The sequence below is a fragment of the Lampetra planeri genome, chromosome 20 (assembly GCF_965212315.1).
Source record: "Lampetra planeri chromosome 20, kcLamPlan1.2.h2, whole genome shotgun sequence".
Classification (NCBI taxonomy): domain Eukaryota; kingdom Metazoa; phylum Chordata; class Hyperoartia; order Petromyzontiformes; family Petromyzontidae; genus Lampetra; species Lampetra planeri.
The window spans coordinates 3,835,906-3,861,284 of record NC_136126.1 but is presented as its reverse complement, the minus strand read 5'-3'; the positions used below and the strand labels follow the sequence as shown (position 1 = coordinate 3,861,284).

Sequence of the window (25,379 nt, the reverse complement as noted above, 5' to 3'; positions counted from 1 at the left end):
TTCCGTGCTCCGGTCACACCACATCCAGTATAACTCTCGCTATTGCTGTGCCTACCGCTGGTCACGTGCCACCTACTGCGGTCTACGAGCGACCCCAAAATACATTCGACGAGGAGTTAAGTCCCGACTCCATCCAGGTCCATGCACGCGATTTGATGTCCTTCCCCGGTACCTCCGATGAGCCACGGTTGGACACGTACGGTACGAAAGAAGTTCAACGTGCATACATAAAAGATTTAGCGTTCACGCGCCTATACCAGCGGCTCCTCCGTGCTGTCGGCAAAGTGTCCATTCAAAAGCAATCGGGAGTTCGCCTGTCACTCGTTGGGGTGGCGTCAACAGATGAAGCTTTCCGCACTTCATTTGGGACACTCTCACAGCCAGCGGAGCGTAACCACCACGTGTCTGAGAACCGCCCTAGGGGCCGTCCATAAATGACGTCACGCACCTGGGGGGGGGGGGGTGGTCAGACATTTGTGACGATGTGTGACGAGGGGGGGGGGGGGAAGAAATGTGACGTCACATCAATATGCGCAACTTTAAATAAATATACTTATATTCTTGGTTCTTTAAATCAAAACGTTCAACTTAATGAAATAGACTTTTTAAATAAATGTTTTGCCTACAACATCAGAGTGCAGCGCCACATTAAATACGCACTACAAAGACAATAGTTTAAAGCGATTTGAGCATGTTTTTTTTTTGGGGGGGGGGGGCAGAGCTTTGTGACGTCATATTTGAGGGGGAGTCTGACTTTGTGTGACGCCATGTGTGACGAAGGGGGGGGGGGTCAAAAATCGTCCAAAATCGCGTGACGCCATTTATGGACGGCCCCCCCTATGACAATGACGCCATACAACTGCTGCTGCTGTACTGCTGAGGTTACTTCAGTCCGCCGGGTTCAAAATAACGTCATGTGCCTCCCACAAAGAGCGTTTTCACGTGTTCGTCAAACTGGTCATGTCCCGTTCTCAGAGGCACAAATGAGCGAAAATAGTCGAGATGCGAACGAGGCACGGTGGCGTCTTTTGTGCGCGCGTTCATTTGCGAGCGGTTCGGCCGAGTGGGATCATCAACGCCGCCACACTTGAGAATCTCCGCTGTGATCATGGACGGCTGCCCGGATTCAAACCCCGACTCTCAGGGGTGCTGCTCGATCTAGGGTGCCTTTTCACGTCGTCTTTGTCTCCCGAGCAAACTGGACCACTTCTCGACAGCTATTTCACTTTGATGTTTTTTTTTGGTGGGGTATTTGAATCCTCCTGGTGATTAATGTGTTTCAGGAATACATATATTTTAGAGAGCCGTTTACATTTGTTTTTTTATATAAATGGTTCTCCATTTGTAAAATGAGCTACATCTTTTATTTGAATACATCACCATTATGAATAATTTTACTCTGTCATTGTTACACTTGATTAAAGTCAAAACATGGTTAATGGTACGACTTATGGGAAGGGCAACGTGTTTGAATTATACTTTCTGTAATATTTTTTGTCCCTCACCGTAAATTGACACGATGTCTCTCACAAAGTGAAAACCACAACAAAGTCATGTCGGTTGAAAGATAAAGATCCCCCCCATATATACACGTTCACATGCAATCATTCAATAATGTGTACACGCATACAAAAACACACGCACACACGAACGCGCATTTTCACGCACACATATGCATACTTACACACGTGCACACATACAAAGATAAAGATCCCCCATATAGCCTTAACATACTGTAGGGACAAGTGCTGTTAGCGAGCAACTATGAAGGCCGGAACGGTACACGAGGGGGTGGGTGGCCAGCAAACGCCGGGCCGCCTTTGTCTCCCCAGTGGCGATGCTTACACGCCGCACCAGCTACTCATTTTAGGCCTGAGTCGACTTAGCGGACACCCAGAACCGGTTCGGATAACCTTCACTCGCGTTGGCCCTGGGTCTGGAATCGAACTCGGGTCACCGGGTTCGTGGCGTTAGCGCGCTAAACCGCTACGGGACCGCCCACCCACACACACGCGCGCACGCGCACAGACACGTGTGCGCGTGCGTGCGCGCGTGCGTGTGTGCAGACCGCACGGTTAACGTGGACCACATTTCTGGACGGGGAATACCGCCGAGAGGGTGGTTGTGCAGGGGTGTGTTCCCCGCGGTGAGAAACCTTCCTGTGTCCCTCGTTAATGGGGCATTGCTGCACACAAACCTGCCGTCAACTCACCCGTGCGTGGCTGAAGCTTTCGCCTTTCGAGCGAATGCATCGTCCCAAACGCTACTTTCGCCTACGTTTTCAGGCCGCTGTTGACGAGTTTTCGTGCTACCGTTGGTGTGCGGAAATGTCAGAGCCATTAACATTTGAGTCGCGCACCAAACTCGTGACGGCTGTGGTGATGGTCGTGCAGTTCTCCGACTTTCGTTCGCTTAATAATCCCTCTGGCCTGTGTCTCTCCGCTACGAATGAGGGCAATTCACCCATACTTCACCTATTTCTCGGTGTTTGTCTTCTCCTCTGTCGGCCAGTTGCAATTGACGAAAGCGTTGAGATTTTTGTGAATTGTCGTCGTCGTCATCTGTGAGGTGGATCGGTATTTTTTATATTTTTTTAATTGATACCATTTGTAAATAAAACAACAATCGAAACGTTGCTTCTTCACACACACGCGCGCCTACAATTGTCAACCCTCTCGTCATTTCCCACTGCTGGATGAGGAAGCGCCCCATGCCTTGGGGGGTAATTTTTTTATGTTTTCGAATTGTGGATATCATAATGGTCACGATGCCAATCGACACACGTTACGATCCGAAACGATTTCACAGCGCTAACACGACAAAACCCTATGCTCACAAACAACAAAGAAAGACAAAGCTCCCCCGTGTAGCCTAAACAGACCGTTGGGGCAAGTGCTGTTCGCGAGTAGCACCTATGAAGTCTGGTACGGCAATCGACGGGAGTGGGTGACCAGCACCACGCCCGGCCGCCTTTGTCTCCCTGAGTTGCGGTATTTTGCACGTGGCACCCACGTACTTATTCGAGTCTTGAGTCGACGGGTGTTGGCCGTGAGCGCGAATCGAACTCGGGTCGCCCGGGTTCTTAGCTGCAGCGCGCTGAACGCTCGCGACACTGCGACCCACAAAGACGGCGAGAGAGAGAGAGACGCGCGCACGCACGGCGACTCAAGTTACGACGTTTCAGGCTGGACGCAGTGGCGGACGAAGCTAGTGCATGGGCCTGTAGCGTATGCTATAAAGGGGCCCTAAATAAAATAAAAACACACACACTAATATTAAAACACTCATTTTTTTTTATATTATTTGGGTCTTTCGGTAAAGTCACGCAGATCGGTTCAAAGAAAATAACAAACCTATCTACGTGACTTTGAACCTATCTCCGTTACTTTACCGAAAGACCCCAATAATATGAATTCCTGCAGTCACGAAAGCTTTAAGTCAACAAATGTTTTACTTGCGCAGTAATGTCATTGTATTTGTTCATTCGCTATACAGCCGGATAATACGACGAATCGCTAACTCTAAACACCCAGTCGTTCATAAAAGTTGAAGGCGGTAGAGTACTATAGCAATAGAGCAAGTGCAGAATCACTGGACCGGAATTGATAGCTTGAAAGCATTTAGCGCGGGGGCCATTGGAAGTGCGGGGCCCGTAGCTACCACGTGTGTAGCTACTACATGTGTAGTAGCTACACATGTAGTAGCTACATGTGTAGCTACCACGTGTGTAGCTACTTGTGCTCCGAGGACAATCCGGCACTGGTTGGGCGGAGGGATGCTCGCTTTTAAAACGCATTCAAGGCTGCTTGCTGCTGCTGCTTGCTGTTGCTACCTGCTGCTTGCTTAGCCCAGCTTCTCGCCGGTGGACTGTCAAGACCAGGAAGTCATTCTATTGCCGGGTTAGCGTTAGAGAAAGAGGAGGGGGGGTGGTGGGCCCCTAATGGCAACATTGAGCTGGCGAGATGGGCTCACAAGGAAGGAGCGCGGGGTTTTAATGCACGGAGTAGAAACAAAAACGTCACGCAGTCCCCCCCCCCCAGCCAGCTCTCCCTCGCTCCCTCCCCCTTGGGGGGCCCCCGGGTTGGGAGGGTGGCAGAGTGAGGCGCTACGTGACATTTCTCCCCTCCAGCGGGTGTGTGTGTGTGTTTGTGTGTGTGTGTTTTGGGGTTTAAACTTGCTCAGTGGGTGGGGGGGGGGGCTGCTTCTTCTCCTCCTCCTCCTCGCCGTCGTCGTCGGCCCTTGTGATTGACGCGTGCGCTGCGCGCTCCCGGGTTCATTAGCCGACGCCGAGCCGCGGTGCGTTCGTGACTTTTGTTTGTTGTGCCACCAACACCACCACCAACAACAACAACAACAAAACCACAAGAGCGACAACCAAATGCTGTTTCAATGCGCCGCATTGCGCGATGGCAATCACGAAAACTGCAAAGGAAACAAAACATTGACAAGGGCCCGGGGTGGTGGGGTTCGGGTACACGGGACGAGGTCACAGTGCTCGTGGTAGTCGGTGATGAAGGTTTGGGTCACTGGTTAGGGATAGGGGAAGAGCTCGGTGCCAGTGGTTACATGATGAGTTGCTTCGGGGCCAACAGGAGGATCAGGTGGCGAGTAGGCTCGTTGTTTAGGGTGAGCGTTCGTACCTGGTGGCTGGTTGGCCGGATGGGTCGGGTTCGTGATCGGACTCGTACCCGGCGTTTGAATGGCTGGTTGGTGAATGTTAACGATGCCACGGATGGGGCTGTGTAATATGTGTCCGATAACAAGGTAATACCCATCGCTTTCACACTCACATCTGCTGCTGTGTAAGAGCTTGCATCTTGAATCCCTGCCTCACTTGATGCAGCAAATCTGGCCGTGACGGTCCCACCTGATGACGGAGACTTGTGTTGACTCCGAAACGTCGTGATTTTTATTATTTAATTTTTTATTAATTTTTATTTCATTTTTTACCTACGTGACTTACCGAAAGAACTAAGAGTATGAATCATTGCAGTCACGAAAGCTTCAAATCTAGAATTAATGTGTCCGACTGGTTACCAGCACCACTTATCTGCTGGTTGCCTAAAGAGGCTGGGTGACAGCGCTTGGTAGCCGTGGTTAAGCGACGAACGCATTCGTGGTAGGACTCTGGCACTTGTGGCTGGTTGGCCGTTTGCAAGGGCGAGCAATAGTGGCTTTTAGTCCACGTGGCTGGCTAGTTGCTGAGTGTTGGGCCATGGCGTGGGCTAGGTTCATTCGGTTAGCTTCTCGCGCCCCCCCCCACCACCACATCGTATAACGCACGCGGTCCATTCGGTTTTTGTTTCTTCCCCGCCGCTCTCCCATGCGCGGTGTTTACAGCGAAGCGCGGCCGTGGCGAATTGACGCGCGCGAGAGAGAGGGGGAGAGAGAGAGAGAAAGAGACCCCCCAGGGAGGGTTTGAGCTTCTGCGACCGGGCCACGGTTCGAACGTATCCATCAAAGTCACCCGGCCGCCAAGGAGGAGGAGGAGGCGTCGTCGGGGATGGCTGGGTGGGTGGCCGCCGACCCACGTCATTTGCACGCTGAGCGTCTCCCGCTTTTGACCTCGTCCAGCCCCTCCAAGGTCACGTGCTGGCACGACGGGCAGACGGCTCCGAGGCTCGCGGGGATGTGGTGGGTTGTGGTGGGGGGGGATACAGGGAGTAGGGGTCGCGGCTCCCTTCTCGTCCGCACTCTCCCAGTGTGGGTTGGCAGACAAATACCGCGCGGATACGATGATGACACTGGTGATGGTGACGGTGACGACGGTCCGTGCCATGTAGCCGTGATGGATCCTTTGTTTCATTCATTTCGTTCGCGCGCGTCTGTTGGTGCGAGCAATCGGTGGGCATATCCCGGTGTCCCCTTGAAGAAGAGACTTCAATTGTCATTGCTTTCTCTCCTGGTGTTAAGCGAAGGTCATTTGCGCATAATATTAACGATGTTAATTTAATCTTACAGTGCGCTCAGCAATCTCAGGGGATTAGTTGGCGGTGGGGGGCATTATTGGAGATGTGGAGAGATAAAGATTCACCCGCCCCTAACTGGAAATCCGACGACCTGTCATAATTCAATAATATAATCAATGGATTTCTTAACCATTACCGTACGGCAAGTGCTCGCTTAACGCGCGTGCCGGTATTTAAACTACAACGCGTTGTCTCTGCAACGCGGTTCTTCCACGAGGGAACACTTTCACACAACGCGGAACGCGCATTGTTATAACGCGTAGCGTGCACCATTGAAATGCGGAATTTGCACCATTTATAACACGGACGAACTACTTTCCCGAGCTTGCGTGGCTAAGCGGTACGATGCGGGACGCGGAATGATGCAGTACACAGTGGCGTCGTCTCATCTCAGTTCTTTGTCGCGCAACGGGGTGACTTTTCAGGAACGCATCTACCGCGTTAAATAAGGAATTACTGTCCAGTACAGTGTGTGTAGCGGCCACTAGTGGTTGCGGCGGTCACATGAATCCATTGCATGCAACGTACCGTAAATGAATTGGTAAACATCGATCCTTAAACATGCGTGGTTCGACAGATGTATTTGTGAGCTGAAGAAGCAAATGATCACCGATGTAACGTACGCATCGTTACACCGCGAACCGGATTCCAACAAATTGTCACGCGGATGATGTTTGCGTGGGATACATAAAAAACGCCGATATTAAAATGAAACAATTATTCTAGAAAAATCAATTGCGGGAAAGAAGAAAATGGCACCACACCTCCCCGGCACAGGGTGATGCGCCACGAGCTGCAGAATTAGAAATGTTTTTTTTTGACATCTCGCGATGCCGATGGCACCACCGAAATTAAATTTCGAGGGTTGGGGAGAGTGGGCGGGAATTCAACGCTCGTGGTGGACTTCTTGATGTTGCATATTTTGGTGGTTACCAAACAGTCGGTTACCTGGTGGTAAGGATTAGGAGGGGGGTGGGGGAGGCAGGGGGGAAGGGCATCTTGCACTTCTGATTGATCTTCATGGGGCGGACAAGGTGGTTTTGGCGCCGCTGGAGAGATGGAAGGAGGAGGAATATTCTAGCAGCGCCGGGAGCGAGAGAGTTCGTTCGAAGCGGTGTTACACATTGTGGAACATTCGACCCAAACGATGGACTGCGTAGTAAACCACCGTAGTCTGCCCCTCCTTCAGCTGAGGAGGGACATCAAAACGACGCAAACTCTTTCTCGAAGCCCTCTCGTGACACTCAGCTCCTAAGCGTGATGCCATACGCAACAATAGATTCGTTTTAAATAACATTAATATATTACAATCTTTTTTTTTCAGTCCACTGTTGGATGAAGGTCGCTCTTATGTGATGTTGGTGGGGGGGGGAGTAGGTTGGTTGAAGGTCAAAGGTTTTTCCAGGACCGGCCCAGATATCTCGCATGCCGCTGATGCTGCCCACGGCTGGGAATCAAACTCAAGTCACCTCGGTTCGTGGCACATTGCGCGAACCTTCCATGACTCCGCTCCGCCAAATGAGCACCGCTTTGCGATCGGTAGATATGTACAATTTATAATCGTGGCACAGGCTCAGCAGGTTTGTGTCAGCGTTTGTTTGTACAACCACTGAGTGAAATACCACAACAGTCTTGTTTTAAAAGTCCGTGACAATGAATGAACGAAGAAATGTAATCTGTGTTCCTTGCCAGGAGGGTAATTAGTTGGCTGTTGGTTGGGAAAGAATGTGTGTATATTTTTTTGTGCAAGGCAGACTTTGTCAAAAGTTTGAAGGAGGGAAAAAAAAATAACAGTCATCAGATGTGAAAAGGACAATGACGCAGCTTTGGAATACAGTGGAGCGTTCCTCACTGGCTGTGAAACTCGCTGGCTCTGCTGCCACACAGCCAAGGCAGCAGCGTCTGCCACGTGCTCATATTTCTATTTGGAAACTTTCAGCATCTTCATCAGCCATTGCTGAATGAAGGCATCCCATGCCATCACGATCTAAATTGAACAAAAACTTTTTTTAGAAATATCTTTTTCAGAAGAAACCTGGCCACAAGTGATAGCTCAACAAAGTGGCTTATCACGTGGACATTTATAGCAGGGAAATACTCGACATGCTTGTTTCTAAAATGTGGAGGGAAAAACACCGGAGGACCCGGAGAAAAATCCGCGCGGACCACAGGGAGAACATAAAAATATACAGGGGGCCGTCAGGGTTGGGATTGAACCCACGACCTCCTGTGTACCAGGCGAGGTAGTTAACGTGTAACCATCCTCTAATAGGTCCTGCAACATAACAATCCGTCCAGCTCTTGCATGCAAGCTGATTTCATAGCTCCGATCTCCGACATGGATGGATGCATTATCTGGTATGTTCTGTCCTTTGGCTGCCGATTCGATCCATTGGTCGTCTCGACCAACCCACCGGTCATCATTCCTTCCGTCAATATGTCCTGCCAAAGCCCCACTTTTTCTTCCAAAAACAAATTGTATTTGTAGACGCATTGTGAATCGTGTTGAGCTAGTGCCAGTTGTTGTCGAGGTATCTGTTGCCTCTTAGATGCCGCATGCGTTTGTCAAATGTGTTTTCTGTTTGTGTATACGTATCTCTTCGCTTTCATGCTGTGTGTGTGTGTGTTATATATATATACACCTTGGAGGGGGGGAGGGTGTCATGTCGTTGTAATTTTTTTTATTCAGCTGTGTACATTCCTGAGCAGCAGTGAAGTGGATGATGAATGCATTTATAACTCAAACCATAACTCACGCTCTTTCATCAGTCCAGCTCGACGCTGATGCCGGCGCATTAGTCCCTGCGAGCAGTCAAACAGCCCCATTTAATAACGGCTAATCACAAAGATCACGCGCTGACCTGTAAAACATACGTTACGTACAATCACGAACACACACACACACCAAAAAAACGGTCCATTGTTGTAGTTTTATGAACCCCTTTTTGCTTTGAGCAGTAAAATATTGGGTAATTTTCAAGTACTGCTTCAAGGCTTTATTTATTGCTTTTCTATTCCATTAAACAAAGTGTTGCCTCCAAGACCACCTGCTTGCATTTATTGAGAGTAATTTCGTCATAAACATGCCCGTGCACTATTGGGGATGGCCAATGATGCTGGGTGCTGCCCATGACTAAGCAATTGGCCAAGGCATGAATAAAGATTCACCGATATAAAAAAAAATCTTCATTTTCCGCGGAATTTGCTATTTGGACACTTTAGGCAAAAAAAACCGAGTGTCCTATCTAGATTTAAAGCTTTCGTGACTGCAGGGATTCATCTTCCTGGTTCTTTCGGTAAAGTCACGTAGAAGGGAAATAATAAAATAATAAAAATAAAAGATAATAACATACAATTATCACGACGTTTCGGCCACAACGCAAGCAGCCGTCCTCAGGTGAAGAACAGGGCTGTCGGAAAGACAGACGCTGTCGGAGAGACAGACTACGTGACTTTACCGAAAGAACCAAGAAGAAGAGTGTCCTATCATCGATTGCATAACATCGCCACGATTTCCGATGCCACGCACATTGGCTCTTTCGGGGTCTCTTGGCCTTTCGTGACTCGGGAGAGCAAGTAGCGATGTTGCCTTTTTTTTGCTCGAAGAGCGGCACGGGCCACCCACGGTCAAATTCTTTCAGTTCCGCAAAGGAATCCTCCTCACAGCGGTCACAAAAAAACTGCCGGCCCAACCCCCCCTCCCCCAACCACTCTCCCTTGTTAACCGGTTTGTTGCAGAGTCCCCATCCTTAGCCGCGCCGTGTTATTTCACCCCGGCGCTAAGAAATCTACGTGTTTTACTTATCGCGCATTTTATTGTCATTTTCTTTTTAGAATAAAAATAATAAAAATACCCAATCTGAATTTCTCATTTGAAAATTGTTAAAAGGTGCGACGAAAAAAAAATGGGCCTCGCACGCGGCCAATTCCGCAGCCTCTCCGCGGTTTTGAGCGAAGAGGCAGAGAAATGGGTTATCAGCTCCCTCGCCGTCGGAGCCCTATCCAGTAGCTGTCTCGCTACAGACGGCCGATCATGATATCGCACGGGGGGGGGGGGTGGTGTTCCTGGGGGGGGTAGGGTGGGTTGCCGTAGCGTTTCGCTATGAATCCCATTACGTCATGTCTGGGACTCGGCTTTGTTGTGACGGTAATCTTTGCAAGCGGACCGGCCCTGCAGACGAACGGTTTTAATTTCGCCGATCAAAGCGGCCCCCAGACGCGCGCGCGCGCGCGCGTTCGATAATCGCACCACTTTTATTATTTTTGGAGCGTCTGTAAACGGATACAACATCGGGGCCGCTGTCCTCGGTGCGGTGGGTAAACAGTACAGACGGCCGAATAAACGCGAATGATTGATTATGGACCGCGTAAACAAAGGCTCTTTCCTTTTGTTGTTACGCAATATGTAGGCTACGTAAGATTACTTAAAACGGACTGTGCTCGAATTTCGTACGGGATAACGCAGCGTTGCATGCATTTGTGGCCATATGCACGCAATTCCATCCGTGCGTTATTGCATCGATATTTCATTTAAAAAATGGCATAAATACGTACACCGACAAGAGGAGCCCCCAGCCACGTTACATTTCGTGTTACGATTCATTGTAGAGAAGAACAAACAAACGCAAGGGTACGTATACATGAACGACCTTACATTTCCCCAGATGTCACGCACAAAAATACTTGCGGTGTGAGTGCAACAATGATGTCTCTACCCTCTTCCCCCCACCCCCCGCCTTCATTCCCATCAATCCCTCCGCTCGCCACCACCACCTCGTCCCTCTCCACTCCATCCCACACCTCGTCCAAACGCCCCTGTTGTCATCTCCCATTGTCATCACTTCCCTCCCACCCCACCCACCGACCCGCTTTGAAATTCCAGACGATGGCTGCACCAACTCTTTCACGCCGAACCAGGTGGCACGCATGCACTGCTACCTGGACCTGGTGTACGAGGGCTGGCGGCTGGACCGCGCTCCCCTCCCCGTGCCGATGCCGCCGACCCCTGCTGCCCACGACGAAGGCTCGCTCACCCTGCAGTGGATGCCCCCCATCAACGGCCACGTCTTCCAGAGGTGTTCCTGCACGCTCGCAGTCACGCGCCGTGCCCGGTGGAGGGGGCTTGCGACCCCCCCCCCCTTAACCCCCCCGTACCCCCCCCCCCACCTCCGAGCCCCCCCCCCCCCCCAGCCCCAGCTCTTTCCTTCCCCTTTCCATTTATAAGCCTGCGCTAGAGATGGCAGAAGTAGATGCAGACAAGAGATAGCTTGGATGCGGCGAGACGAGAGAGATGCGCGTAGGCACAAAACGTAGAGGAGGTGTAATGAGATGGGACAAGAGGGGGAACGGCGAAGAGATGAGGGCAGCGGAATGAGAGAGATGTCGACGAGATAGAGAGGGAGAGATGTCGTGAGATGAGAGAAATGTGGACCAGGAAGACACAGGTGTAATGGAATGAGAGATGAGTTGCATCTGAATTCGACCCAATACATTTGGTGCCTCCCTGCATCTTTGTTGTTGTCATGAATCCCAGAGAGCCCTTGAGCTGCTTGGTGCCCTATGCCTTTGCCCGCTTTGCTCGTGCTTAGCGGCGACACAACCGATTGCCCGTCCTCGCCACGCAACGCCACATTCACAACAGGCAACGCACAACGCCGCCGCCGACAGATGCAGTTGTTCTGTTTCGGTTGGGGCTAGTGGGGGGAGTTGGGGGGAGAAGGGGGGGCAGGAGGAGGTAGACGGGGGGGGGGGCAAGCAGGGAGGGGATGGGTGGACGGTGCCCCTCGCCATCAGGTGACTTCCAAAAACGGCCGGCGTCTTTCCCCCTCCCCGCCAAAGCGCGAGGGGGAAAATGGTTCAATGGTTCAACCGGGAAAGCGGGGGGGGGGTGGTGGGGGGCGCTTGTGTAGTGCCAGAGGACTGCTGATTTGTGGCCGGATAATGGGAGTCGGGGAATAAGAGCAGTGACAGCTTTAAATCCCACTTGTGGATGCGTTGCTTCACTGCGGGGGGGTCACGCGTGCGCGTGGTGGCAAGTGCCTCTTGGCACTTTGCAGGGTATTCCAAACTTTTTAATGAAAATTTGTGTGATTTATGTGGCATAAAGTTTGGTTTTTCTCCCTCGCTGGATTGAACGCAGTCGTGCACACGCGCGCACACACACACACGCTGACACACGCGCTGACACGCACGCTGACACGCACGGCGCGCGCTCGCGTTCACTTTCTCTCGCACACGTGGAGACTTTCTGATGCAATTGTTAGCGCAAGCAAATCCACACACACACACTGCTGTATCATTATTCATGCAGTGTTGGAGGAGCGTTCTCCCAGTGGTTTGTGTGCTGTGCTATGAATCCGGCGACCCGAGTTCGATTCCTGGCCACAACGAATATCAGTGGGGTGAGTAGTATCTGGATCCACCACCCCCCCACCTCCACCACCTCTCTCCAACTTCACCAATCCGGTTGCCAAACGAATACACTCGTTGCACACAAAGTGCTCGCCACAAATGAACCACAATAGCTTGCTCAATCTCGTCAGGGAGCATCAACCATCACGCGAACTCCCGTCATGTTCGCAGGGGTGGCTTCTGACTCGCCATCGAACAAAGACGGTCACTGCGTCGCACACTTTCAGATGCGCTTCTGCGGCCGTCTGGAACGCTCTTCCTTCCGATATTAGGAAGCTACTGGAGCTACGCACTTATACATGTAGATTGAAGAACTCATTTTAGTGTAGAGTTTGTTGTCCCCCCCCCCACCTCCAATTAGCGCGGTTGGCAATGTACGGTGCGAAAGACGTTAAACGTAAACACGTACGCAGATACAATTTGCACGAGCCAGAGTAAGTTTGGTCAAAGATCTCCCCGTGGCTCATCGGACGTGGGGGAGTCTTTCATCAAGCAGTGGACCGACATGCATTAAGAAATTACGATTTAGTTTTATACAGCAGTGTGTAAGCCACGCTGATGTATTCGTACTCTTATTTACTACGATAGTTTCATGTAGCGGTGCTACCACTGGAGACATTTCAGGTCCGCTGAAAGAAACAAACCGACGTCAGCTTGAACTCATGGCGAATCCAAGGGTTGGGAAATGGATGCAATCGTCCCCCCCCACCTCCCCTTTGAGGCTCAGAAAATTTGTGTTTTATTGATATTAATTATAAAAGATACATTGAATGTTTTAATAATTTTTACGATGAATGTAGGGCCCGATTAAAAAATAAATCTGTACATTTTGGGACCCCTCCCCACCGCATCTCCACCACCCCCTCCCCACCGGCCCCTCCACATCCCCTTTGAAAAGTTTCTAGCTCTTGCTGCCTTGCTTTGAAGCAAAGCTTCCGCACCTGAAAGCTAATGCCAGTGCGCACACGTTCGTTGAACTTCTTTCGCGCCGTATGCAGCCAACCGTGCTCGTCGGAGGTACGGGAAAAAGTCGGAGACACGGGGCAGCCGTGCGATTCGAAGGAGTTCTTGGATAGGAACCCCCCCCCCCCCCCCCGTTCATGAAAACAAAACACAAATTTGGCGTTCAGTTGGGAACTGGCGTTGAACGCCGTCAAAACGTAACGGTGATCACGGTGCGGTGTTCCTCCCTCCCGGTCGCGCGCGGGCACCGCTCCGTATCCTCGGCCTCGGCGGGCCGCTCTCTGCTCGAGTCAAGTGGTCACGCAATCGAGCTGCGGGGGGCTTCGTTGCCCCATTGTTTCGCGAACAATCCCCGCAGCGGTCGCCGCCCGCGTTCCGTTCCGTGAGAAGTGGCGTTTTTGTGTGTGTGTGTGTGCGCGCGGATTGGGGAGCGAGAGAGAGAGAGGCGCCGAGCTCTCCATTATGAAAGCCCACTTAACCGCCGGGGAACATTGTCGTCGGCGTGCCACGGAGCTAAGTGAGGCGAGCGCCCGCGGCGCCGTTTAAGTCCATGTCGGCGCGTTGCAGACGGAACGTCTAAGCAGTGTTTTTCGACCGTTGATCCTCTCCTAGAGAAGTGGGATCTGCGTGCGACCTGTGCGGAGAGGATGGGCGGCTCACGCAGTTCGCCCACTCCGCCTCGTCGCCCCGCGCCTGCGACCCCTCAGGACACTGGAGCCCGAAGGAAGCGGAGGGTAGGAGATGCACATACGAGCACACACACACACGCGCGCGCGCGCGCACACGCGTGAGCGCACACACAGACACACACGAGCGTGGATGCAAGGACACGCACGTTCGCGTGCCGTTCGGCTCATTCTCCCCACCGCCCCATCACAATCAATGTCTTTGCAGGGGTGTTCTTGCACGCTCACCTTTCGCACGGTTTGTCCAGTGGTGGTGCTGCCCTATTGGCGGGGGGAGGGGGGACAGGAGGGGCAGGGGGGGACAGGGAGGTTGGGGGGAGGGCGCTCTAATTTAGGGGGGGTGGTGCCCCTCCTTCAATTTGTAAACTTCTAGTGATATGGCAGACGGTATGAAGGCAAGCGATTGAGATTTGGCGAGAAGGGGGAAATGTGAACGGAAGTAGAGACGTAGTAAGATTAGAGCCACCGCGGCGGGGAAATGTTGACTCCCTCGCCTGGTATTCAGGAGGTCGTGCGTTCAATCCCAACCCTGACACCTGTATATTTACGGTTTTCATGTTTTCCCCGCGGTCGCGTGGATTTTTCTCCGGATCCTCCGGTTTTCTCCTCCACATTTAGAAGCAACGTGCGTTTAGAACATTTGGCTGTTGTAAATTTCCACGTGATAAGCCACTTAGTAGAGCTATCATTTGTAGCCAGGTCGCTTCTGAAACAGAGTTGCACATCTCAGTGGGACTTACCGTGTTGAAATAAAAATAGTAGTTAAAATAAAATCGTTTAAATAGAGAAGAGAAGATGGCAGATGCAAAGAGAGTGATGTCAAACAAGAGACAGAGCCGTCGTGAGAGGAGGGACGAGACATGCAGACAAGATAGACATGAGATGAGAGAGATCACTTAGTGTAATTCTTATTTCATATTAGACTTGACCATGAAACTCAACGCACCCCCAATTGTTTTTTTGTTTTAATGAATCCGGGGGGCCCCTTGTGCCACTTGGGGACCTACGCTTTCGCTTGGTTTGCTTCGGCTTCTCGCTCTCCGCTGCACAGCCGGCTGCCTGTCCGCCAGTCCGCTCTCTCTCGCTCTCGTTCGCTTGCACACACATTTTGCACAGGCAACAATAACAACAATAACAACAAGCGCCATTCGCCACTAAGTGGCGGTGACGTCACTACGACGCTTGTGCTAGGCTAGGTGCACGTTGAGGCCACGTGAAGTGTCGAACGCCCGCTGGCAGGAGGCCATGGGGCAGACAATGCAGGTGCCACAGGTTGACTGACTAAGACGACTGGCCGATGCACCACCTGTGCCCCCTACTGTGCCAACTTGCTGTGCTTTAGCCACCCGGCGCTCCGCTCGTTGTTGTGAGCGTCGCTCCTCCACCCTCCGTTGTTTTTGGAGGGCGATTGCCTCCAACTGCCTAGTAGCGTCCTTCACGAGCCTCCTCCACAGAGGCCGATCTTGACACCGCTGGTACCAGTCATCGGCAAGTCCACTCAGCTCCACATCCTCTTATCCCACATCACTCCATCTCTTCTCTAGCCCGTGCCGCGCCCATTTAGCCCCCTCGATCCGGCCGAACAAAAGCTGTTTAGGCATGCGGTGGCTGAGCATGCGGGCTACATGACCCAGCCAACGCAGCTTTGCCTGATGGAGTAACTCACTGATGGGACTTTGTCCAGATCTTTCAAAGATTTGTGAGCTCCTCACACAATCCAAACTAGTTAAACCCAAAATGGATCGTAGGCAGGCCAGCCTAAATGTTTCTAACCGGCAAAAATGTTCCATGAGGAGGGTCCACGTTTTGCAAGCGTAGAGAAGGGAGGGAATGACCGTGGCCGAGAAGACCTGAATCTTCATGCGAAGCGACAGACCAGGTAGCTTCCACACAGCGTTACAAAACCGATGAAAAGATAATGCCACTCGACTGATTGGGAGTGAGACCTCTGCGGTCAAACCGGAGCCGGTCATGAGCACACTGCACACATGGGAAACTCTCTTCACAACTGCCCCATCACCAATTGGGAGTTGTGGGGGTGGAGTGTCCGATGGTACAAAACACCCAGGCAGGTGTTTAGTTTTGATGGGGCTGATGGTAAGGCCCCACCTCTTAGTACCCAGCTCCAGGTTCAGCAGCAGCACCTCCAACTCCTTCTCTGAGTGAGCACCAATTACCAGATCATCGACAAACATAACGTGGTTGACCAATAGGGAGCCATCCCTTGACCACACCCGGGCATCGATCAGCCTCCCAATGTATCTGTACCAGATGGAAATTCCTCTGGTACAGCCATCGAAGACTTCACAAACTACGTGGTCGAAAAATATATGCAATAATGTGGGAGCCAGAGGACATCCCTGCCATACCCCAAGGTGAACAGGGAATGGCTCCGACTCCCAGCCACGTAGTTTTACCTGGGCCCGCTCACCATCATGAAGGTCCTTAATGATCGTGAGCAGAGGGTTTGGGACTCTGAAAGCACGAAGAATAACCCAGAGCCCAGGCCTTCTGATGGTATCATAGGCCTTGACCAGGTTAATAAAGCAGAGATGTAGGTTTTGTTGGAATTCCCAACACCTCTGCTGTAGCATATGGACAGAAAATATGGCATCTGTGCAGGACTGCCCTTTGGTGAAACCGCATTGGGGCTTGGCAAGCCTCTCCTCAGTGTGCCTGGCAAGGCAATGTTGAATAATCCTTGCCAGGACCTTTCCCGGCACACTCAGGAGTGAGATGCCCTTGTAGTTGTTACAGTCTGTGCGGTCCCCCTTCTTAAAGAGGGGGACCACCAAGGCATCCTTCCATTCCTGCAGAACCCATCCAGTGGTCCATACTGTTGTTATGATGTCATGTAGGGCAGTCTGTGCACAAACGCCACCCTCTCTCAGCATTTTGCTTGGGAGATCATCTGTGCCCGGTGCCTTTCCTGGTCTCTGACTCTGGATCGCCTTCAATACTTCATCATCAGATAGCACCTCAGCCAGCCACTCACAGGGGGTGACTTCTTCCAATATTTGAGACACCGCAGCCTCAGCAGGGTCATCCCCACTTTGTCCCACGATGTTTTCCAAGTTGAGGGATTTCCCCTCCCCTAGGACCTCACAATAATGCTCAGCAAATCTGCAAACCTGTTCCTCGGGGTCGGAGATTGGACCACCGTTCTTTCCCATAATGATGGTAATAGGTGTGGCGCTTTAGGTTACTTTTTTGATGGAGTTAAATAGCGATTTGTGATTGCGGGCCATTGAGGCAGACTCCATCTCCTCAGCAACCCGCGATCACCACCCATCTTTTCAGCGCCTCATGGCTCTCCGAACATCCGAGCGAAGGCTGTGGTAAGCCTCCTCATTCTCTGATGTGGGATGCTGTAGACGATGAGAGTGGGCCTGTCACTCAGCCAGCCTTAACACTTCCTCTGTCAGCCAGGGTCTCTGGGGAGGTCTGGACCGTGTACCCAAAGCAGGCATTGCAGCTGCATGAGCCACAGTCCTTAACGTCGCCCATTTCCCCTCGACATCTGGAGGAGTGGGGGACGATGTCAACCCCAGCCGCAAGCGATGATTAAATTCTCGCTTGCAACTTTCATCAGCTAACTTAGACCATGCCACTTTGGGTTTGAATGTGGTCCTGGGTGTACACCCGCCACCGGAGTGGAAGAATGGCAGGCGCATCTTACAGATGACAAGTCGATGGTCAGTGGGCAGATCAGCTCCACGGTAGGTCCTGGTGTCAAGGACATGGGCCCGCATCCGCTGTTCCATCACTATGTAGTGCAGCCGATGTTCTTGCTTGGACCCGGGATATATCCATGATGTTGTGTGGATGCGCCGATGCCGGTAAAGCATGTTGGTAATTACAAGCCCATGGGCTGCACAAAAATCTGGCAGCCTCCTACCGTTGTTATTGAGCTGATCTGGCCCATGCCTGCCAATCATTCCAGACCAGGTGCCAGCATCATGACCAAGTCGGGCATTGAAGTCGCCCACCAAGATGACACGATCCCGAGGGGCCACTTTAGCTAGCACCTGTGACAGTAGGTCATAGAAGGCATCTGACTCATCGGCCTTGCCTGCATCCCTCCACAGATGTTCGTCTTCGGTGGGGGCATAAGAAACTATGACCACCACTCCTCACCTTTGGTTGATTGGAAGGCGAGCCCAAAGTATTCTAATCTGGCTGTGACGGTCCCACCTGATGACGGAGACTTGTGTTGCCTCCGAAACGTCGTGATTTTTATTTTTGTTTTATTTTATTTTCATTAATTTTGATGTTTTACCTACGTGACTTTACCGAAAAAACCTAAGAATATGATTCCTTGCAGTCACGAAAGCTTCAAATCTAGAATTAGAGCCCAAAGTAGCCTGGGGCTTACAGCTTCCCACACCTCACCGCTACTCTCCCACACCCCCTTCATTCTTTTGTTGAGAAGAAGAGCCACTCCCTGTTGTTTGGCAGTCTCCAGCCCCGAGTAGAGGACTGTCCACCTCTCATGGTGGCAGCCGGTCCACCAAACCTCCTGAATACCACATAGATCTAGGCGGTACCGATCCAGCTCCCGACAGAGGAGTGGCAGCCTCTCCTGCGCAGTGAGCGTTCGAACATTCCACGTGGCCACCCGCAGTGGTTTTTTGTTGTTTCTGGAGGAGCCCCGAGGGTAAGGATTGAGTCTCCTGACTCGGTCAAATGGGGTTTGGCAAGGAGACATGATAGACGCCTGCCCCCCAGGGCGTCCGGCACAAGCTTAATAATTAGATATTTTAGAAGTGGTTTTGTGGTAATTAATTGAAGGTGGATGGGTTACCAGCCCCTCGCACCCGTCCAGAGCCCCCATTTGGCCGCTGTGGTGGTTGCAAACGCCATGAGGGGAATGGCCAATCTAAATTGGCCCTTCCCCCCACGGCACTCTCACCACAGCGTGGCATCCGGCACCCACGAGGAGGTAGGGGGTTGTTTTTGCCGGACAGCGCACACACACACACACCACACACGCGCGTGCATGGGCGTCTCGCTCCTCTCACACCTTGTCAGTCCCTTAGCCGCTCGTCGCTGATTGATTTTGCAGCTTTCCGTTAAACCTGCACAGAATAATAACATAGGGGGGGGGGGGGTGGCGGTGAGCATCGCTAATTCTCACGAAAGGCACCAAATATTGCGTAAGGCAGCGACATGTTATGTTGTTGTACACCTCCGCGGCGGATGCAATGCCTAGAACGCAGACTTTATTTAATGGTAATGAAAGGTAAAGGAGCTGCTCTGCAATGCTTGCCTATTACGCCATGAAGGGCGGGGGGGTAGGGAGTGGGAGCGTCAAAGAGCCCCTTGCTAAAGGGTACTTGGTCTACTCTTCCACGCTAGCGAGACACCGCGGAGGAAGTGGGGAGCAACCACACACAACCTGCCGATCGGCTGATGGAGGTGCGCACGCTGACACTGCTGGCTTGGACAGAGGTGGCCACGGTGGAGGGGGATTTCAGAAACTTGCGCCCAAATTTAAAAACTGCCGCACCGAGAGACTGAATTGGGCCGGTGGCCTCTGCATGATGCGGGACCGGTGTGCCGTTGTCCGTTGCGCCATGGCGGGCAGGATTCCCAACAGGCTTTTTTTTGATGTCATGGAAATAATCTTGTTGTGCACACACGGAGTACTCTATTTTGGCATCTAATTCATCAAGCGGGCAAACACTTGCAGAACACGCATCACTCACCTGCTCAATAATGAAGGGTGTTTTTTTTTTAAACAAGGCAATTTTTGCCGACAATAAAGACAACCAAGAATCGATCGAGCTGATGTTGCTGTTTGGCTGGCAAAGTGCTGAATTGATCTTGGTGATGAGCTGATGACACTGAACTGCGTACGTGTGAATGTGTGCGCTCATCAGTGTGTGTGAATGTGCATGAGATGCGGTAGTGTTGCGGTTAGCGCTCTGCATTACGAACCTGGCAACGCAAGTTCGATTCCTGCTCATGGCCACCACCAGTGACGATTATCTGAACCGGTCCTGAGTCTCCCTAAGGTTGACTCGGCTTCAAATGAGTACCTGGTGCGGTGTGTACACATCGTCGCTAGGGAGACAAAGGCGGCCGGGTGTGGTGCTGGCCACCCACTCCCTCGTGTGCTTTGGCAGCCTTCATAGGTGCTCGCTAACAGAACTTGCTCCTACAGTCTGTTAAGGCTATACGGGGGGTCTTGGTCTTTGTTATATATAGGTGTGTGTTCGTGTGCATGCATATGTGTGCATGAACATGCGCGTGTGTGTATGTTTTTGTATGCGTGTACAGATTACTGCATGATTGTATGTTAACATGTATATATGGATGTGTGTGTGGCATGTGTATGTGTGTATGTTGGGAATGGTGGCGCAGTGGGTAATACATTGCGCTGCAAAACTTGGTGACCTGAGTTCAATTCCCAGCCACATCTTTCGGTGGCGATTAATATCTAAACCAGATCTTGCCTTTTGCTAGGTCGACTCAGCATAAAACGGGTACCTGCAATGGTATGTAAACAATAATCACTGGGAAGACAAAGGCGGGCGGGTGGACTTGTAGAGTGGGCTGTTGTAGTATTAACAGGTGCTCGCGAACAGCACTTACCCCAGAAGTCTGTTAAGGGCTATATGGGGGATATTTTCCTCTGTGTATGTGTGTTCGTATGCAAGAATGCATGTGTGCGTGTGTGTGGATGCGTGTGTGTGTGTGCGTTGTGTTTGTTTCTTTACTTGCTCAGTGTTGCGTTCACTTCGTGTTCAGCTGTGATTGCGTCTCAACAGCTGTTTGCATCTCCCGCAAAAGTATGCACGAATGTTGACATTCTTCGTGTTTATTATTTTATTAATGTAGAGAATGAAATAAAATAATAAAAATAAGCTGAATCGAATTACCAACATAGCTTAACCCCATAATTAAATGATAGCATTAAGTATAAATCAGAGAAGACTTTAATTCGTAACAATAAAGATGTGAGGCCTGTGGTGGGTTAATTATGCCAAGATAAACACGGTACTAAATTAAGAAATAAAACACTTTGGAAACAAAATATTGTCTGGGGGAAGCAAAGGAAATGGGATTTTGCCAAGAGAGAGGGAAAGGATTTATCAAGTGATTTTATAAATAGGTTGTAATGTGCCTGTGGCTCTTTGTGTTCGGGGGTGGCAGTGTGGGCCCCCTTCACCTAGCTGCTCGTGGTCAGGATGCACATGTGTCTTTTGGCGCTGGCCCACGGGATGAATAAGAAAAAAAATCAGAGAAAGTGACTATTTTTTTTAATATCATATATATATATTTTTTTTTGCCGTGGAACAACATTATGCATTTCAAGTATCTTCACAAGACATCGCTCGCATGTGTCTTCTTAACACTCGGCTTAATTTGTTTTGGGTGATCCCCGAGTCTGCAACACATTCCAAAAAACACAAATGTCGACAACCAAAACCGTCCGCTGTTATTTATGCAATATTGTTATTTCATGTTATTATTACATTATATTTTTTTCTCCGCAGCACTCTTGCGTGCCAGATCATTGTTGGGTTATGAGGACTTCGCTTGATCGGGTTGAAAATAATTGTGAAAAATGTTTTGTGTTATCTTTACTGGAACATTCTACAGCTGTTCCAGTAAACTCAAAAAGATGAATTCCTTTGCGTGGTTCTTTTGGGTTCACAACATTACCCCGTGTAATTATGCAAACATTGCGCAAAAACTTGTCTAAAAAAAAAATACCAAAGAACAAAATAACTTCGTCATGCGCATAATGTATTTTCCTTTCATATAATAAAATTAATGTATTTTGGGGGATGGCGTGGTGGGGGGAGGGCTCTTAGAGACATGGAGGGACACTTGGCGGTAACACGCGGTCAACATCCCTCCATCGGGAATAACAAACAAGAAGCAAAGAGTGGGGGGAGGGAGGGAGAGGTCAAATGAAAGTAGCGTGAACCCTGACGAACGGAGCACATCGCATTGCTCGCGCTGCTCTCTCGACCCATCCACCCACCCACCATCTTGTGGGCAAATATGTCCCACGGCGGAATCCGCGGCTACTTTCTGATTGTAATGTCTCCACCTGCTGTTTATCACCGGTGCTGTGGACAATCCCTCAGGCGCAATCAGTCAGACTTTGCCAGCAGCGTCAGACCTGCCGGGCCCAACCTGGTATGTTCCATGTGCGTTGCGTTTCCCAAGGCTTATGCAAGCGAATATATAGCATTTGTTTTTGCATCCAGGGGAATAGTTGCCACTGCAGAATCACGTTACATGCATACTTTTCCAGCGCCGCATCAGTCAATTTTAAAATGAATTAACTCAACAGCTGCCCACCCCCGAAATAAATCAAACACGGCTGGCGATTGAGAGTAGGAGGTCACAGCTTGGCTTTTCCACAGCCAGAACTTTAACGAAGAAGTAAAAAAAAGGGGGACTTGACTTCACTTATTTCTGCCCTGGCCTCAGTAAATCTGTCTTAGAGAGGACTGGAAGGGTTTAATGCAAACCTGGCCAAAGATTTGTCACGACTTCGCGTTCCTTAATTCAGGATTATCAAAAGGATACATCTGTACGGATGTTTTGAGGCTCTGCAAAGTGTAATGTGGTTTATTGAGCACCAATTAGGTGAAACTGAGGTTGAGAGAGATGATGCTGAGAGGCTGGAGGTGTCCGGCCCCTAATTTCGTTGCTGACCGTTCTTTGTAGCGCGTTGTCATCAAGACCACTTAGCCGGCAGCACTAATGCAAAATCCACCAGCTGATAGCCAGCGCCGTAGTTTGGCTACAAAACCTAGACATTGATTCGTAACTTTTGCTGCTGTTCCAAAAATAATTCGCTCATCTCTGAATCACGCCGTACGAAAAGAAGAAGCCGGTAGTGCTTTGTGGAATTTGCAACATCATCACAATTGCGATATAGCAATGGGGATCCTCACAAAGGGAGGATTGCCACGGTGATGGTCGTGTGACGTGGAGGTGATGATTGTGTTGGCAGCTTTGATGATAATGATAACGACGGTGTTGATTGACGCTGATTGATGATGATGATGGCAGATGAAACGTGCGGATGTAATCTTTCGGCCTAAATGTTTAACATGCTGCTCTGGGGTCTGCAAATTCCATCATAAACGATTTATGGGCGACTCACTATGGAGCTGTGCGGGCAGGGGAGATGACGGGCTGGTACAGGGCTCTGGGGGCACACGGCAAGGGATGGAACACAGAGGGTGGTGGGAAGAACTCTGGAAAAATGAACGAGAGATTTGCCACGTAATTGGATAGGAAAGCATCCGATTTATTTTCCACATCAATCCATCTTCTCCGTTCCTTGCCTTTTATGTTATGCCTCAGCAACTTAAGACCCTACAGTTGGTAAAGCAGTCATGCTGTTCCCAGAGAAATGTGCACAGACGTCATGTGGCGGGTGGGTGGGTGGGTCGGCGAATGGGTGGGTGGTCACTGGGGTGTACTGAAGATTCCATCAGAAAGTCACGAGCTGCATTTTTTTTAACATTCTTTTCTGTTGGTGCGAGTGTTACTCCTGCACTGTGCTCGAAACCATGGGAGAACTTCGCCTAATTTCTATCGGGCTTCAGTGTCACACGCCAAGGCCGGCAAATGTTTCAGTTATAGTGTAGGTTTACGTAGACTATGCAACGGACCATATTTTGTATGATCCATATTTTATTTGCTTCACTGATTGTGTTGATCAACTGATTGTTTAAGTAGTTTTTTTTAGCAACGCTTTTTTGTTTTTGACTTATATTTTAATTTTAGGCTGTGACCTATGCCCCATAACTAAAACCAGTAATTTTCTGTGCCATAATTTTCGGGGGCACAAGTTTGAAAATGTTGGTTTTCGGCTGGACAGGTTTTAGGTTTTGTTTTTGCCATTTCTGGCAAAAAAAACTTTGGGAACCTCTCCCAGGCCATTCCACCAATTTCAACGTAGAAGAGGAGTCATTTATAAGCTCATCATTTGTAGTTTATTCTAGCGAGGCCCAAATAATGAGAGATAAAAAAAATCACTTTCTACAACTATAATTTGGCCGATTGGTCCCAGGATATCGTAAATGCTATACCATTTACAATATCCTGGCAATAGATGCAAGCCCCATTTCAAAATCAGATACTGGATAGGTGCCATTGGTGTGTGGTGGTCCGGGAGAATTTCTGAATCTTGACAAACCTTCCACTATGTTTGATACACTGGTGAATGAGTGGTGAGTGTCAAGTGAGTGGTGAATGCCTGACGATGGTCAAGGTGATGGCCACGTGAGTGCCAATGTCACCTGACACTATAATCCGTAAATTAAGACTCTACTACGAAACAAAATCCCATGTTATCCGAGACACAATTAACTAAACACCCGCGTCCGTGCATAACCCTAACCGCATAACCACAGAACCTTTTGCACATGAGCCAGCGGGGATAATTGGCGCCCGAGCACGTGTACGTGCACGTGGACGTGTGCCCACTCCGTGAGTGTGTGTGTGCGTGCGTGCGCAATGAGAGTGGGGAGCGGTGGCGCTGTGGTCAGCCCGATGTGCGACGAAGCCCACAGACCCGAGTTCGACTCCCGCTCACGGCCACCAGCACCAGTGACGATTACCTGAACCATTCCTGGGCCTCTAATGAGTACCTAATGCGGTGTGTGAACATCGCCACTGGGGAGACAAAGGCGGTCGGGCGTGGTGCCTACAACTCCGTAGTGCGCTGTTCCGGCCTTCATTAGGTGCTACTCGCTAACGGCACTTGCCAAAGTAGCTTGCCTCGAAAAGTCTGTTAACGCTATGTAAGGTGGGGAGGGGGGGGGATCTTTATTCTTGTATAATGAGAGAATAAGCGTGAATGACAAGGAGCTGCATGGATGTTCTCGGCAGCACCTGTGATCACTTCTGTCATCGTCACGCAGGGCCCCAACGGCAGGAGAGGGGAAAACAGACTCCCACGAGATGTGTTCCACAGACTCTATCCCTCTCTTTCTCAAACTGTTTAATCCCATTATTATTTTACCAGGTAAGGTCCACTGAGCTATTAGCCACAAATGAAAGCTCAACCAAGTGGCGTATGTGGAAATGTATTTGTAGCCAAATACTCTAAACGCGTGATGTTGATTCTAAATGTGGAGGGGAAAATCGGAGGACCCGGAGAAAAATCCACTTGACCACGGGGAGAGAGACATCCAGACTCAAAATATACAGGCATCAGGGTCGGGGTCGAACTCACAACCTCCTGTGTACCAGGTGAGGTAGTTAACATCTCGCCATCGTGAAGCCAGTATCTCACTCTCCTCTCAGATGGGACTGTAGGTTGTCATGGGTGTCCAAACTCCCGCAAAATGTTTCAATATGACCACGGCTT

General features: G+C 50.4%; 1 protein-coding gene across 1 annotated transcript in view; it reads left to right on the top strand.

The window, feature by feature from the left end:
* The window catches only part of LOC144724287 (pappalysin-1-like), a 156,978-nt gene that overhangs the window by 43,116 nt on the left and 88,483 nt on the right, over positions 1 to 25,379 (top strand). The window contains exons 6-7 of the mRNA XM_078603273.1: positions 10,852 to 11,044; positions 13,956 to 14,077. Coding sequence (XP_078459399.1) covers positions 10,852 to 11,044; positions 13,956 to 14,077 — 315 coding nt within the window. The remainder of the gene's footprint in view (positions 1 to 10,851; positions 11,045 to 13,955; positions 14,078 to 25,379) is intronic.